The following is a 15,559-nucleotide window of genomic DNA, read 5'->3' as shown; positions in this document are numbered from 1 at the left end:
GGATCCGGGCCATAGCTCGGGTCACCCGAAATCGGTCCGGTGGCCCGGTCATCATACATAATTAATATTGTGTTATTAGTGATGGATGATGGCTATTATTATGTGAAATTTAAGTATTGTAAACCTTAATATTTTGTATTATTAGTCATTATATATAAGACTATAAGTTAATATTTTATGTTTAAAATGCATAAGACTTTAGACTAATGCATAATCTTGTATTATTTGTATTGATTTAAATATTTGGTGTTATTAGACAATATTAGTATTGATTATGGTTATGCTTTAATTTTAGAGAAGAGTTGGTTCTTATTATATTTTTCTAAGTGAATTTTACCATGTCAAATAATGATTGGAGTCTTGAAAATTTGGATATTTTTACATGCTAACTTACAAGAAGGTATCAAGGTAATATAATGTTAACGGCCCGGTTTTCACCCGATATAATCGTGGCCCGAAAGTGTATAGGTTTCATCGGATTTAGGGTCGGGTTCGGGTCTAACAAATAGGCCCGGTATATATTTCGGGTCGGATCTGAATCACATCAAACTCAGTTTCACCCGACCTATCCCTAATAAATAGCCTTAAAATTTTTGAATAACTATTGTTCTACGCATTATAATTGGGATACGTTAATAAAAAATTATATATGTATTGTATAAACACACACAAAATTAGATATTATTGTTAGGTTTAGATCATATGTCATAGTTGTAGAATACAAATTTGTAAGATTGAGATATAAGAGACGAATCTTTTTGTTTAGATTTGGCATCTTCATATGGTGAGAGCGTATACTTGCAAGAGAATACTCCGACTTTTAAGTCAATCGTAATATAAAATTATGATTATGGTAGATTAAATATACATTTGCCAAATATTAAACCGTTTATTTAATTTATAGTGTTTAGAAAGTAATTTAGTATTTTTATCCGTAATAACATTATGGAAATATAATTTTTTTTAAAATTACGGTCTACTTTATTCTAACAGTATAGATTATTATGGCACAAAAGATTTATAAAATTAAACTACTTTTATAACAAAAAAATTGTAGGTTGACAAAAGTTTTTGGCTAAGGTAGATAAAAATTAAATAATAAGATTTTTAGTTATTATTTTTATATGAAGAAATCTATTTTTTATTAATAATTAATTTTAATATTCGTTATTTAAAATTTAAAACAATTTAACATGTATACTTTTACATTTAATTATGTGTTAACTGTTAAGTTTGTTGCACAAATAGAAATAGTTAATTTTATACTTGCTATTTAAAAATAATATTTTTCTTCCTGTGTATATAAAAAATATAATTAAATATTAGCATAATAAAATTATACTAATACTTATAAAATTAACTCAAAATTAATTTTTTTAAAACAATTGAATCTTGATTCTAACTTTTAATTATAACAGTAGTATTCTCTTCAAATTATATGTAATAAATATTTGAAAGAAGAGAAATGAAAATATAGATTAGAAAGATAAGCGGTGAAAATTTAAAACTAAATAAAAACTATGTATATGATAACAATAATAATAATAATAATAATAATAATATTTTTTATTTAAATTATATTATTTTATTAATTTTATTTTCTGTAGAAGAGAAAGATAGAAAAAATAGAGAATGAGAGAAAAGAGAGAGAAAAATAAAAGATGAAGAATGAGAGTGAGAGTGAGAGTTTGTTAATTTTGGAAGAAAAAATTTTATTTTAATCGTAAAAAAATATCGGATGACATATTTTGATTTGTCAAATTACTAATATAAAATATAAATTATATATAGAGTAAAAATAATAGAGAAAAATAAAAAATGGAGAGAGGTAGATTGAGTGAATTTAGGAAGGGAGTTTATTAATTTTGAAAAAAAATATTTTCTCTCAATTTTAATAAGAGTGTCATGTGACACATTTGATTATTAAATTAGATAGTAATATATGATACATAATATAGGTATATTTCAATTTCAATTTTAATATTTTAATTTTAATTTTAACATAATTAAAGAATGTCATGTTGCACATTTTGATTGTCAAATTAGTAATTAGTCATTGATATTGATAATGATATATAAAATAGATAGGGTGGTTGAAGGAATGAGAGAAATAGAGAAAGGAAGAGGGAGGAGGGGATAATTCTTTAATTTTGAAGGGAAAGATTTGATTTCAATTGCAATGAGGGAGTGACATGTGGCACATTTTGGTTGTAAAATTAGTAAGGAGGAGGGAAGAATTCTTTAATTTTGGAGGGAAATATTTAATTTCAATTACAATGAGAGAATGACATGTGGCACATTTTGGTTGTAAAATTAGTAAGGAGGAGATGAGAATTCCTTAATTTTGAAGGAAAAAATTTAATTCAATTATAATGAAAAAGTGACATATAACATATTTTAGTTGTAAAATTAGAGATATATAATAGATATAATAGATAATAGATATAATAGATTTAGAGAAGATTTGGATAGACTAATGTAGAATATTCACAAAAATCCTTCTACAATTATTCCATTTACATTCGACCGTAATTTTAGATCCAATTTAAAAGTTAGATGATAATATTATTCAACAAAAATAGATATATTTAAATTTGATCACTTTTTAATTATTTACTGTTTAATTATTTTTGAATTATTTATTTTTAGTTTACAGTTATTGATGCACTTATGATAAATTATTAATATAATGATTGACTTTTGCGTATATATTTTTGTTTTGTTTTTTGTTTTTTAATTTAATTGATTGTTGTTTGTTTTATTAAATCAAAGCAACTTAGGTAGTGAAAAAATGTAAAAAGAATTAAAGAATTATCATATATTAAAAAATTTAGATTAAAAAAAATTATAATATGTTATTTGACAGCGGTTATAAATTCGTAACTATAATAGAAACATAGTATTTTGATAGTCTGCAAATAAGTTTTGTTATATTTTTAGTAGTGGTTAGAACCGCCGTTAAAACAATGCACGGCACAATATCAACTAGTAGCGATTATTTCAGCGGTTACTATTAACTGCCACTAAAGATTTTGTCACACCTTATTTTTAAGTGGGTTGGTATAGTAATCGCTGCTATCCGTTCTGCGACGGTTAAAAACTGTCGCTATCCGATTCCATAACTACTGCTGCGAGAAGTAGTGTAATGTAAAAATATGTATTGTGTTTATAAATTTTTTTATTATGTTATTATAAAATTAAATTTGATTATTCTGATGGTTTATTATTTTATTAAAAAATATATAAAATAATATTTACAAATATATACAAATAATTGATTACTATTTATAAATTAAAGTTTATGGAACATTAATTATTTTTATAAAAAGATTACATCGTTTTAATTTTTAGAAGTTCGATAAATTTAAAAAATTTGACGCATTTATTTAGATGTTTAACTAAATAAATGCATTAAATTATAATAAATGTATCAACATTTAAAAACTGAGAAAATAATAAAATTTTGGAGGGGACGAAAAGATTCAATCATATTGACTATCCAAGTGGCATAATGTGGTACGAGTTAATTAATTTGACTTTGAACTATGCAGCCTCTTGTTTGTATGTGTATATATGAACCGTGAACCATGCATAGTTAGTTAGAGATGATGATGATGGTGCATGCATGATAATCAATAATGGAAGCTAAACAGTGAATAAATAATAATAAATAAATAATAAATAAGGGTTTTCACAATAATTGAGGGTCAATAGTAAGTACACAATTTCGGAGGACAGAGATTTGCATGGGATATGTTTTCTAATCCTTAAAAGCAAACCGTGATCTCTGCAAAAAGGAAAGGAATAAAGAGGAAGAAGCTAATAAGAACATGCATCAGACGGTGAAAGTGATTTTTTTTTTTTTTTTTTTTGCTGTAAAGTTTTATTTTGGTTCTTTACTTTTGAGCTGAATGGTAATTTGATTCTTTATGATTTATACATTTTAAATAGAATTAATGTTGTGTTATCATTAAATTTGATATTAATAATTAATAAAATGATAAATATAAACATAATGTTATTTTTAAATTATATATTTTTTTGTGTGTTAAAAAATATAAACAAAATTTTTTTATAAGTTATAACATTTTTTTGTTGATCTTTTTTTTTTGTAAAAAAAATTTCAAATTGTATCAATTTATCATTAACGTTTTAGAATTAAAAAAAAAATTACATAAATGATCATTAATAGGTCAATTTTATTTATGTACTGAAATAAAATATTATTGACTCTTCATTTTGCTAATTGTTCATGTCAAATTTAACGATAAGACAGTATTAAACTGTTCAATATTTATTAAAATTGAAAGAAGACGTTTAAAATTTTTTGAGACTATTAAAATAAAATATTTAAAACGTTAGAAACTAAATTAATAGTTAATCCAAATATTAAGGATCGAAATAATATTTTATTTTATTTTATATTTTATTTTATAAACAACAAAATTAAAGTAAAAAAAAAAAACTAAATAAAAAAACCTCCCGGGGCAGAAATACCCTTTCCGTATCCATCAAATGCTAATAAAAATAAATAAAACTATAAATACAAGAAAATAGCACAAAATTAGTAATCTGGTAGTGGCCATGGTTTGTTGCTCCATCAGCACACATGCTTTCTTCTCAATTAGTGTGAGTAAGTTAAACGCTCCAATAATTTAATTGTGTGTAAAAATAAAATCTCATAAAATAGCTAATTTTATAACATTTTCCAATTGTTTAACATGGAATGTGGTTGATATACAGTTCATTCTTCCTAATTAAATTAACAGAAAGTAGTGGGAACTTGTTTTTAATTAGTAAACATTAGTCGATTTTAAGGGTTAAATATTTTAGTTTAGAACTTATATTAAGATTTATGATTTAAGGTTTATAAATTAAGATAAATAAAATAATTTTAAAAAATTAATTGATATTGGATATTGACTAATAAAAATTAATTTCGTAGCATTACTCTTAAATTAAATATCAACTTCGACCCCTTAGCTTTTCTTTAAAATGAATTTCGAGTAGTTCTATACCTCTCAGTCTTCTGATAGTTCTCGATGAGTATGGAGTAATCTCTTCCTATTCCTTCTCTCTCCTGTTGATTTGTGATTATTAAAAGTTTCTAGAAGTATGAGCTTGATTCTGTATAAAAATCTAACTTGATACAAAATTCATTGACGAGTTTGTTAACAAAAAAATTTAAAATTGTTGAAAACTTAAATGAGCTTAAATTAATAAAGTATGAGTTAATACTCAAAATGATCTCTAAAATTTAATCCTCAATCTAATTTGGTTCTTTAATTTTAAATTAACTTAAATTGTATTATGAATTTTTAAGACGTGACTCAAATTAGTCATTTCGTCTAACTTCATCATCGGAAAAATGATGTGACACATTTGTTTTTCCCCTCCCTTCTCTCTCTTTGTCTTCTTCCTCGATCGTGAAGTAAACCCAAATCTCCATTCTTTAAAATCATAACACAATACTCACACCACTGTAATTTTCTTCCACCACGGCCGTCGTCATCCAACCCCAAACTCACCACATATTTCTCATTTTTCCTCTTCCTTTCAGCTTCACATAAAAGTCTTTCATATTCTGAAAGAACACGTCAAGAAAGAACTCTCCACTCTTCTTCTTCCTCCATTTTCTCTCTTCCTGTTCATATTCACACTAACTGTAAGATCCTACCACACAGAATTTTATGCTTAAGTTCGTAAAACAAAAATAGTAAGGTATTACGACCTCTAAAAATAAAATATATACATAGATATAATTGAAAGAGTTTGTAACTAGGAACCTTGAAGAAAAATTAAGCAAAATCGCAAAAAGGAAAAAGCGCATCGCCTTCGAAAACGTAAAACCGGATAAAACAGAGAAGGATAAAACATGAATATATATATATATATATATATATATATATATATATATATATATATATATATATATATATATAGAATAAAGTACCAAAATAATAGGATATCAAGCTCCAAACTCGACCTGCGAAGCCAAGGCCTACACATACATATAATCATATTCCAGAGTATCCCAAAAGATATAAAATAAGCCTCTAGGAGGATTAAACATAAGTTATATATATACATAGGAGAATATATAAACATAAATACATAACCAATAGCCCAAAATATAATATCCCAGTTTCGCTTGCCATAGAAACCTCCAGACGCTCACCAAGGTGTATCTCGACCTGCATCTGAAAAAGACAACACATGTATAGGATGAGAACCGAGAGTTCTCAGCATGGTAATGGTGTCCACATAAATAATATATAAGGTCTCGGGAAAGTCAGAGGCAATCCTAGAACTCCGACACTCATATTTAAAACTTAAGGAATAAGCTAAACCAGAATTTAGGTAAACTGTCTAAGGTTCTCCAATTCCGAATCTAATACTAACTCAACACTTCACCTTTACCTCCTCCAACCCCTCGAAACTCTAGTAGAACTACCTTCGTCACTCCTCTGCCAAATGAGGGGCCTATTAGTTGTTCAAACATAATCAATACAGAGAAAACACACACATATAGAGTACATGTACGACAATTAGGCAAATAGCAATTAGACATAAGTGAACAATTAGGCAATCCAAGATAATGTACACTCAAGCATATCATTCAAATGCATATGATGTATGTCTGTTCTATGGCTAATGATATCATCTGTCAGCTGCATACCTAGCCCGACATGTCCTAGTAGCTAACCGTGGACAGTCCCTTTGTACGCGCATCCCCAAACTCAAAATTAACCATGGGAAGAATCCCAAAATGACATAGGAGAGACAACACCCCAAGCTAAAAAATATCCATGGGAAGAATTTCAAGCTGACATGGGGAAGACAACACCCCAAGCTCAATTCATATATATGTGCATGCCCATAGAAAAACTCGGAGAGTTAAAGTGTCCGGTCACATCTTATGTATAGAGGGTCAACAATTGTCTCAAATATGCAAGCCAAATAGACTTTTAACTCATCATTTATCAATTATCATTATCATCATCAATTGTCTCATTCATCATTCTCAATATGGCATTATTCTCAAAATTGCCCCATTCATTACTTTTATCATCTCATCAAATCAAATATCCCCTTTTTCAACTCCTCCGGTACCAGCAATTATATCTTCTTCCACTCATTAACCGTTATTTCGTAACCCAAAACCTCACTAATAAACTTAAACAGAGATTTTAGAGGTTTGAAAAATTAGAAGAATAGTTGATAGTTCAAAAATAATGAATTTTCATCAAAACCGTGGATTTTAGAGGTTTACAAGCTTGCCGAGAAGGTCAAATAGTGAAAAACAGAGGCTTTAGTGTAAAACATGGTGGTGTGGGTACGCACCAAGGTGTGCCTGCGCACGCAACAGCAAGCCTTCCCGTGCTTGTGCGTATGCATCATAGTGTGCGCACGTACAATCCAAAATGCACTCCCTGTTCTGTGCGTAAGCACACACACCAGAAATCTTGGTTTTCTGCACTTAGAGAAATTTCAGTTTTCTGCACCTAACTTTCGACGTCCATAACTTTTTCTACAAAACTCCAATTTTCACAAACTTTAAACTGTTTTAAAACTCTTGAAATTATCTTCATTTTAAAACTAATTTCATTCAAATCCAAAATCCAAGACTCGACATATGGACAGCCAAAGTTAGTTAAAAATCAAGTTTTACCAACAATCACTAAAACCTTTATTTTTCCAAAACCTCAACTCATATATCATTGTTATACATCTAGAACCTCTCCAATGCTCCCAAAGTCTTATTCATCTATTTTTCAAATACTTCCCATTGTCAAATGCATTCAATCTCATCAATTTTCCCCAACAATCTCTAACCCAATTTCAAACATTATTCATTAAAATATGATCAATAATAATTTATTATCCTCATCAATCATTACAATCATCATTAGCTATCATCAACCTCATAAATAACAATTACCTTCACATTTTCATAATAGACTCAACATATTCATTAGAAATCATTAAATCTCAACAATCACACCTAGTTCAACTTATCCTACGGTCAACTAGCCTAAGTTTTCACGTTACATTATACGTTATCTACGAGAAACTAAAATCATACCTTGGTTGATTCCTTCCTAAGCTTAGAACGCCACAAATACCACTGTTTCACCAACGCCCAAGGCGCCAAACACTCACCAAAACAGAAGACCCAGTCTCTAAAGTCCCAAAATCAAGATTTCAACACTACCAATTTGGTTTTCAATACATATAATCCAATCTAATACTAAATAATATCACTCAAAATAAAATTAGGGTTCATAGTCATTAAGGATTCACAAAAGTTAGAGGTTTCTCACCTTACTAACGAAAATTTGGAACGAGACCCGACAAGTCCACAAAGCTAAAACGATCCTAAATACTGAAATTCAACAAAATCTCAAAAACAAAAACCTTAATTTCAAAATTAGGAGAAAGTGACTGAGCAACAAATAGTGAGGTACTTAATTACCAAATTGTTCTATGAGTTTTGTAGAGTTCATCATGATGATCGTGTGGTCGCAAACGATGCAGCGATCAGAACTCCAAATTGAAAGATACGACAAATTGAATGAAGAACAAGGGTTTGGAATCAATATTCTTTTTCCCCCAAAGTTCTCAGTGTGTTTCATTAAGGGAAGGAAGGAGATGTTGAAGTTCATTTAAGTGTGGGCTGAAATGGGTTGGGTCTTGGATTCGGTTTGGACTCGATTCAACCGGTACGGCCCGTTTGGCCCAATATTGAGCCAAAATCTTTAAAATTAGTGTCAAAATTCGTACTTTAATTATTTCTTCTATTCTAAACTATAAAATTTAATTTTATAATTTCTTTAAATAATAATAATTTATTGGTCAATTATTTATTAGTTTTGCAGATTTTACACTAACAATCCCCCATTCTCTCCTCCTCATGAAAGAACATGTCATCATCAACACCCTTTATTCCACCACCATCATTTTAAATCAACTGTGGCTCCTCCAAAGATAAACGACTCTGTCTCCTCTAAGCTCTCTTTTTCCGTCAATAGCAATAAGGTGCTGCAGATAAAGCGCTTGAAGTGGAAATTAAGGGTAATGAGAGAGTTAAAATTGACGGCATTCCAGTTCTCTTCATGAATGATAAAAATGAGTCAGGTGCCAATTTCAATTCCTCATCCCACTACAACAAAACTGATACTTTGTGGCGGTTTTTGGAGCCGTTTTGCGGCGATTTTAAACCGCCGCAAAACATTTCGCGACGGTTAAAATTTTGATTAAAAATAGAAAATTTCCGCTAGACCGCTTGACCTACTTCCACCCTAATTTATAGTAGTATGATTTACATTTTTTTTCTGGTGTACCGGTATGAATCACAAATAAATGAATATATTTCCCTAATTGTACTCATCAATTGATGAAATATTACGTTTCAAATTTATTTTTTAAAGATGACATATATAATAAGTTACAGAAAATTAACTTTTAGTTATTAGTTAATATTAGCTAATTTTATTAATTTAATTTTTTTTGAAAAAATTAAAATTTAAAATTAAAGATTTATTATTCAAGATCTAGAATTTATAATAAATAAAGTAATTTTTAAAAAATTAATTGATATTTCTAGAAAAAAAGTTAGCTCCCAAGTTTTGCTAGAAAACTATCTTTAATAATCAACCAATAAATTAAGGGATGAACGAAAAATTAAAGAAATAGAAATATTTTTGAAATTTTTCCCTATATTTGCCCTTTGAACTGAATTAAACCAAAACTCTTTTGGTGTTTACTCAGTTCATTTGTTCTCCAATTTTTCTACTAATTTGAACGGTTTTTTTAGAAAAATTAGTAGAAAAATCTATACCATTTTTGCAATTTGCATGTTATTTTTACAATTCCTCCAACATGACAAAAAAAAAAAAAAAGGAAATAAAAAAGCGTTAGGACTAAAGTGTGTTTTTTTAGTCAATCAAACGGCATATTTAAAAGGTAGAAGTATGAAAAGAAAAGATAAAAAATAAAAAATGTCATCGTTCTAAGTTTTTTGGGAGTAGTCCTTAGCTTGAGTGAGCTAGATTCCTAGCTAGCTATATTTTTGTTTCATAAATTAGGGTATCATAAGAACATACATATATAACAACTAACACCACGCTTATAAGAGAAATGCATCATTAGCGTGAATAAATTATTAATCATATTATTCTTCTTTATAAGAGCTTAGATACCTATATCTAATAAGTATATCTGGGAACTAATCAAATTTATATACTTCAAAAGCAAAGCAACTTAAAAGGTTTCATTATATATTTATATTACCTTATTTGGAAAGCAAAAAAGGAATATATATAATAATAATTAAAGAGGAAGGAAATACCACTTTAATAAAAGTTCCACTAGCACTACTCGGCTACTCCTATTATTTGTCCTACATATATATTAAATAAACCTTACTTTTTTGCTTTCCTCCTTTCATTTTTTATTTCAAATAATATTATAAAATTAGGAAAATATTTTTTAATTTAAACATAAATTTATATATAGAGTCATGTTAAATTACCAACAATTTTATAGATAATATATACCCAACCAAAGAAAAAACAAATAAAATTAATTAATCGAATATGATCCTACACTATACTTTAATTTTTGAAGAAAAGGCAGTGAAATAGAATTTTTAATTATATGATGACTAAAAATTATTATTGATCACCTAAATTCTTTTATTAACTAAGAAGATTCAAAATTAGGTGTATATACGTATATAATTTCTAATTAATTATTTATCTGTATTTTTAATTAGCACTTAATTAGTTAGTTAAAGGTACGGTTTATTTTCTTGTGAAGCATATTTAAAAAATTAGTATATTAGACACACATGTCTATTTTGATGATTTTAAAGTCTTAAAAAGAATAAGTCCGTTTTTATTTGCTAAAGGTAGAGCGATGTCTATTATTAGACCATCAGATATATTTAATCAAAATTTTGTGTGTATATATGTTTATTATGTAAGGAGTTACATACGTACCCTCTCTTTATATTATGATATAATCACACTTCAAAAATTAGTTATTGGTGTAAAAAGTTCATATAATTCTTGACGAACAAGCAGGCTTTTACTAATAGACTTAATTTCTTAATATTATATTATTGACACTTCAAATTCTGACAATTTTATGAAGATAATTTTAGTGTCATGAAATTATTTTTTTAAAAAATTTAAGTCGATAAAAAGAAGCAACATAAATTATTATATTTTTAATATTTTGTTTAAACAAAAGTTTTTTAAGGTTAATTATTTTTACATAATTTTTTTTTATTTGTCTTATGCTATTTTTTTTACTTTTAAAATTCATTAAGAATTAAATTCTAAATTTTTCGGACATAAAGATTTAATATTATATCATGAAATTATTTTTTTCAAAAATTTAAACTGATAAAAAGAGATAACATAAATAATTATATATATCTCTAATATTTAGGAGACTAATATTTTAGTGAAAAAAAAGAAATTAGTTTAAATATAAGACAAAAATAATAAAAAAATGTTAACCCCCTGAAATTTTTCCGTTGAAATATTCTCCCATTAGCCAGAACCATATTCATCAACTAATTCTATACAGTTATAATTAACTCTCAATTAAGTGTAAGTTGAAGAGAGAATAATTACTTTCCAAATTACTCAATTATTCTTAAATTATTTTTTCTATTTTTATTTATTGAAAATTAATTTATATTAATACATCAATATTTCATAAATAAAAAGAGAAAAAATCGTTAATTTAAAAAATAAATAATAATTAGTAAGTGAGGAGAATTAATTAGTCATTGGCAAAAAAAAAAATTCAAAATTACTCCACCTTTTTCAATTGTCTCTTTCTTATTTAAGAAGAAGGAAGTAGTTAGAAGAATTTAATTTTAATATTCTATCAATCTACAATAATTTTATATATGTATTTAATTATGTAATATCATATTAATAAAAATAAATTTTTTTATATTAATTATATAAATAATTATAAAAAAATAAATATAATTATATAATTATATAAAATATTTTATACTATCAAGTACGTAAAAATTAAACTCAATTAAAAGATGAGAAGGATTAATTATTAGTACAATTAACCTTACTATTTTGAACAGTGTTTTTATTTATATTATTATATGATTATATTTTATTATAAAGGTAGTGTCATAGTCATTGATAATTTTCACCAACATTATAGCACCCGTTATCTTTCTCATTCCTCTCTCTCTCTCTCTATCTCTTTGGAATTGAAATGCTCTTTGTCCCTAACACTCTCTGCTGTCACTGTATTTGCGGTTTTCTCTCATCTTGTCCTGCAACTAATTAGGGTTTCCCCCATGAACTCTCACATCCATTAATAGTACTCCATTTTTCATTCCAAGATATATCATCGATCTATCACACCCTTCAATGTAATTTTCTTTTTCACTCACACTATAAAGGAATATAGATAGATCTATATAGCCCTCTACATATTCTTTCTTCAAAATACAAAAAACCAATATATTATAAGGTAGGTATATATATTATAGTCTTTTTTTTTCCTTTTAAATTGAAATTATGTATTTAATTTCTCTTTTTTTTTTTTTTTTACCTTTAACCGTTTTGCTTGATCTATATAGAAATTAATTAATAGTGCTTTGAAATTTGATCTTTGCTTTTATTATTATTATTTTTAAAGCATGTCATAGTAATTTTTTTTCTGGGGGTGAATAGTTGAGTACATAGCATGATTATTATTATTATTATTATGCATATGTTGCTCCGACAGAGAATAGTTGAAAATTGAAGGAAGTTCCAACACACGTCCAATTGAAGTGAAAAAAGATTCCTGGTAGGTAAAACTTTCTTGTCTATGATCTTATACCTATACCTATTCAATTCCAATTCATCAACATCATACCCTAGTCCTAGCTAGCTAGGCTTGATCAAGAGATAATTTTTTTTATGTTTTTTATTTTTTTTAGAATTATATGCATATATAATTGTTGCATAATAATGAAGATATATATATAATCATCCAAGTACTATATATACTAGCTAGTAATTAATGATTATTACATGTTTAATTTTTGCTTAATTAATTTCATTTTGCTTTTGTTCAAATTAAAAACTGGTTTTAATTTTCTGGGTAGGTCAGTCTGAGAATCCATGATGAATATATAGTTGCATTTGGATCCCATTAAGACTGCTCAAGCCACACAAAGTAAACCAAAGTTTGAAAAATTAACATACCACAGCTTCTGAGAAAATGATCCACCTATCACTCTTGATTGGCTTCTTCTGATCTCTAAATATGTTTTACTTGGAAAAGATTAAATTCTGATGAATTGTTCATAAATCACATATATATGCACAATTGATTCGGTAGTTGAGATAATAATTAAGTTTGTATTTAATTTCTTGAATTTCAGTGAGATATGTATATCTCGGTGAATTTTATTATGATTATGTTTACGATAATTATTGTGCCTATAAAATTGTATTAAAATTTAAAGTATACTTATTTTTTTTATATTTTGGTAATATTTTTTAGCAATATTTTTTAAAAATTATTGTTAAATAATAAAAAAGTATTACTCTAACTTTACTATCACTTTTTAAAATATCATAATTATCATAGCCACCATAACATAAACATATTAGGAAGACACATATATATTTCATCCGAATTTGGAATTTATGTGAAGATATATGCATGTATGTATGTGATCTTTTTAATCATTGGATATATATACACACAAAAATTTTCAAATTATTAAAATGAAGTTCCAATATATTATGGTAGGGTTAATTTGCACAGGAAAAAAAAAAAACTCTAGCTATGTTATTTGAGAGTAAGCTATGTAGGTTATTACATTTGATATCTGATTCATGGTAATAAAAAAAATAGAGATATTAAAATATATTAATTTGTTTGAAAATAAAGCAAATACACAAAAATACATTATTTTCTTTTAATATTTTATTTATGAATAATTGGAGACAATAATGAACACTAAAAATAAAAATATGGACAACTTTATGTCTCATTTCTGTGTTTATCACTTCTTAATTAGCATATGATTTAATTATTTGTAATTGAGTATGATTTTGATGAGTTAATTTGTTAAGGCAATTAAGAAGATCACATATATGGCTTCATCATCTTCTTCTTCAAGCTACTCAAATTCTCCATGTGCGGCATGCAAGTTCTTGAGAAGAAAATGCTTACCGGATTGCATTTTCGCGCCCTATTTCCCGCCGGAAGAGCCACAAAAATTCGCAAACGTTCACAAGATCTTCGGCGCAAGCAATGTAAGCAAGCTTCTAAATGAAGTTCAGCCTCATCAAAGGGAAGACGCGGTGAATTCTCTTGCATATGAGGCTGAAGCAAGGATCAAGGATCCAGTTTATGGTTGTGTTGGTGCAATTTCAGTGCTCCAAAGACAAGTTATTAGGCTTCAAAAGGAGCTTGATGCCACAAATGCTGATTTGATGAGATATTGCAATGAAGTTCCTAACCCTACTTTAGGAAGAAGGAATAATAATAATAATAACAACAATAATAATAATTTGGGTGAAGGAGGTGGTGGTTCTTTTTATTACCCTTCTTCTTCTTCTTCAGCTTGGAACAATGATGATACTTGTGGTGGTGGGGATGGTTACCATAGAGGTTGATTTGATTCATATATATCTATCTAGGTATATATGTATGTGAATCAATAATTATTAGTAGTTATATGATAATTTGAATACTCACGTATAATTGTCTTTATACGAAATTAATAGTTAAAAAATATCTGTTAGATGATAATTTAGTCAAACATATTAAATCGTCTAATAATTTTTAATTAATAACTTCGTATAAAGACAACTGTACGTGAATTTTGACTTTATTATATATGTGCAAGTTGTTGTTGTTGTTTGAATACTTAGGGTTTACTTGCTTTGGTAAAGTAATATTTGGTGAAGGGGTTTCAATGTGTTTGTATATATATAAATGTTTGTATATACATAATGTATGAATAAGAGTTTTATTATTTATTCCACCTAATAATATAGTTTTAATAATTGTTTGTAATGGTTTTTTTTTTTTTTATTTGTAAACTAACTGCTCTAGAAAGTCGAATTTAATATTCTCAAATTATACTTCTTAATTATTATTGCACTAGTTATTATAATTACTTTTAGTTTGTAGTTATTGTGTCATAAAAAAATGCAACTAAACAAACACTACTATTTATTATTTATAATAATAAATTTAATATTTTAATTTAATAAATTTATTTGAACTTCAAAGATAAAAACGGCTATCATACACGCCAATAGAGTGTATACAGATTATAAATTAACATACCACATAAAAGAAAAAATATGACTTATATATATGTCCATGTAAAATATTTGGTTTTTTAAAGAAAAAAGTGATATTCTAAATTTGTCCCTAAAAATAATGTATTGGATAATTTAATATTTAATAAAAAATATTGACAATTGATCCATGATTTAATTAAATTGTCTAAAATTTTACAAGAAAAAAGATTATTTTGTTTAATATTATTCTAATAAAA

The 15,559-nt window shown here is 26.7% G+C and overlaps 1 protein-coding gene across 4 annotated transcripts; it reads left to right on the top strand.

Moving 5' to 3' along the window:
• The first annotated feature begins 12,277 nt into the window (after window positions 1-12,277).
• Window positions 12,278-15,042, top strand: LOC112751414 (LOB domain-containing protein 25). 4 transcript variants are annotated; one of them, XM_025800550.2, is made up of 3 exons: window positions 12,278-12,418; window positions 12,778-12,840; window positions 14,121-15,042. In XM_025800550.2, exon 3 carries the CDS (start codon window positions 14,142-14,144, stop codon window positions 14,664-14,666), a length of 525 nt encoding a protein of 174 aa, XP_025656335.1. In that variant the 5' UTR covers window positions 12,278-12,418; window positions 12,778-12,840; window positions 14,121-14,141; the 3' UTR covers window positions 14,667-15,042. The 4 variants fall into 4 exon arrangements, with proteins under 4 accessions (XP_025656335.1, XP_072074034.1, XP_025656333.1 ...); XM_072217933.1 differs by having other exon boundaries at window positions 12,778-12,844; XM_025800548.2 differs by having other exon boundaries at window positions 12,386-12,519.
• The last annotated feature ends 517 nt before the right edge of the window (window positions 15,043-15,559 follow it).

The sequence above is a fragment of the Arachis hypogaea genome, chromosome 15, assembly GCF_003086295.3.
Source record: "Arachis hypogaea cultivar Tifrunner chromosome 15, arahy.Tifrunner.gnm2.J5K5, whole genome shotgun sequence".
Taxonomy (NCBI): Eukaryota; Viridiplantae; Streptophyta; class Magnoliopsida; order Fabales; family Fabaceae; genus Arachis; species Arachis hypogaea.
The sequence above is the reverse complement of the archived record's forward strand: the minus strand, read 5'-3'. Positions and strand labels throughout refer to the sequence as shown.

Excerpts from the sequence above, each read along its gene's own strand:
- LOC112751414 (XM_025800550.2), top strand. The coding sequence starts at position 14,142 with ATGGCTTCATCATCTTCTTCTTCAAGCTACTCAAATTCTCCATGTGCG.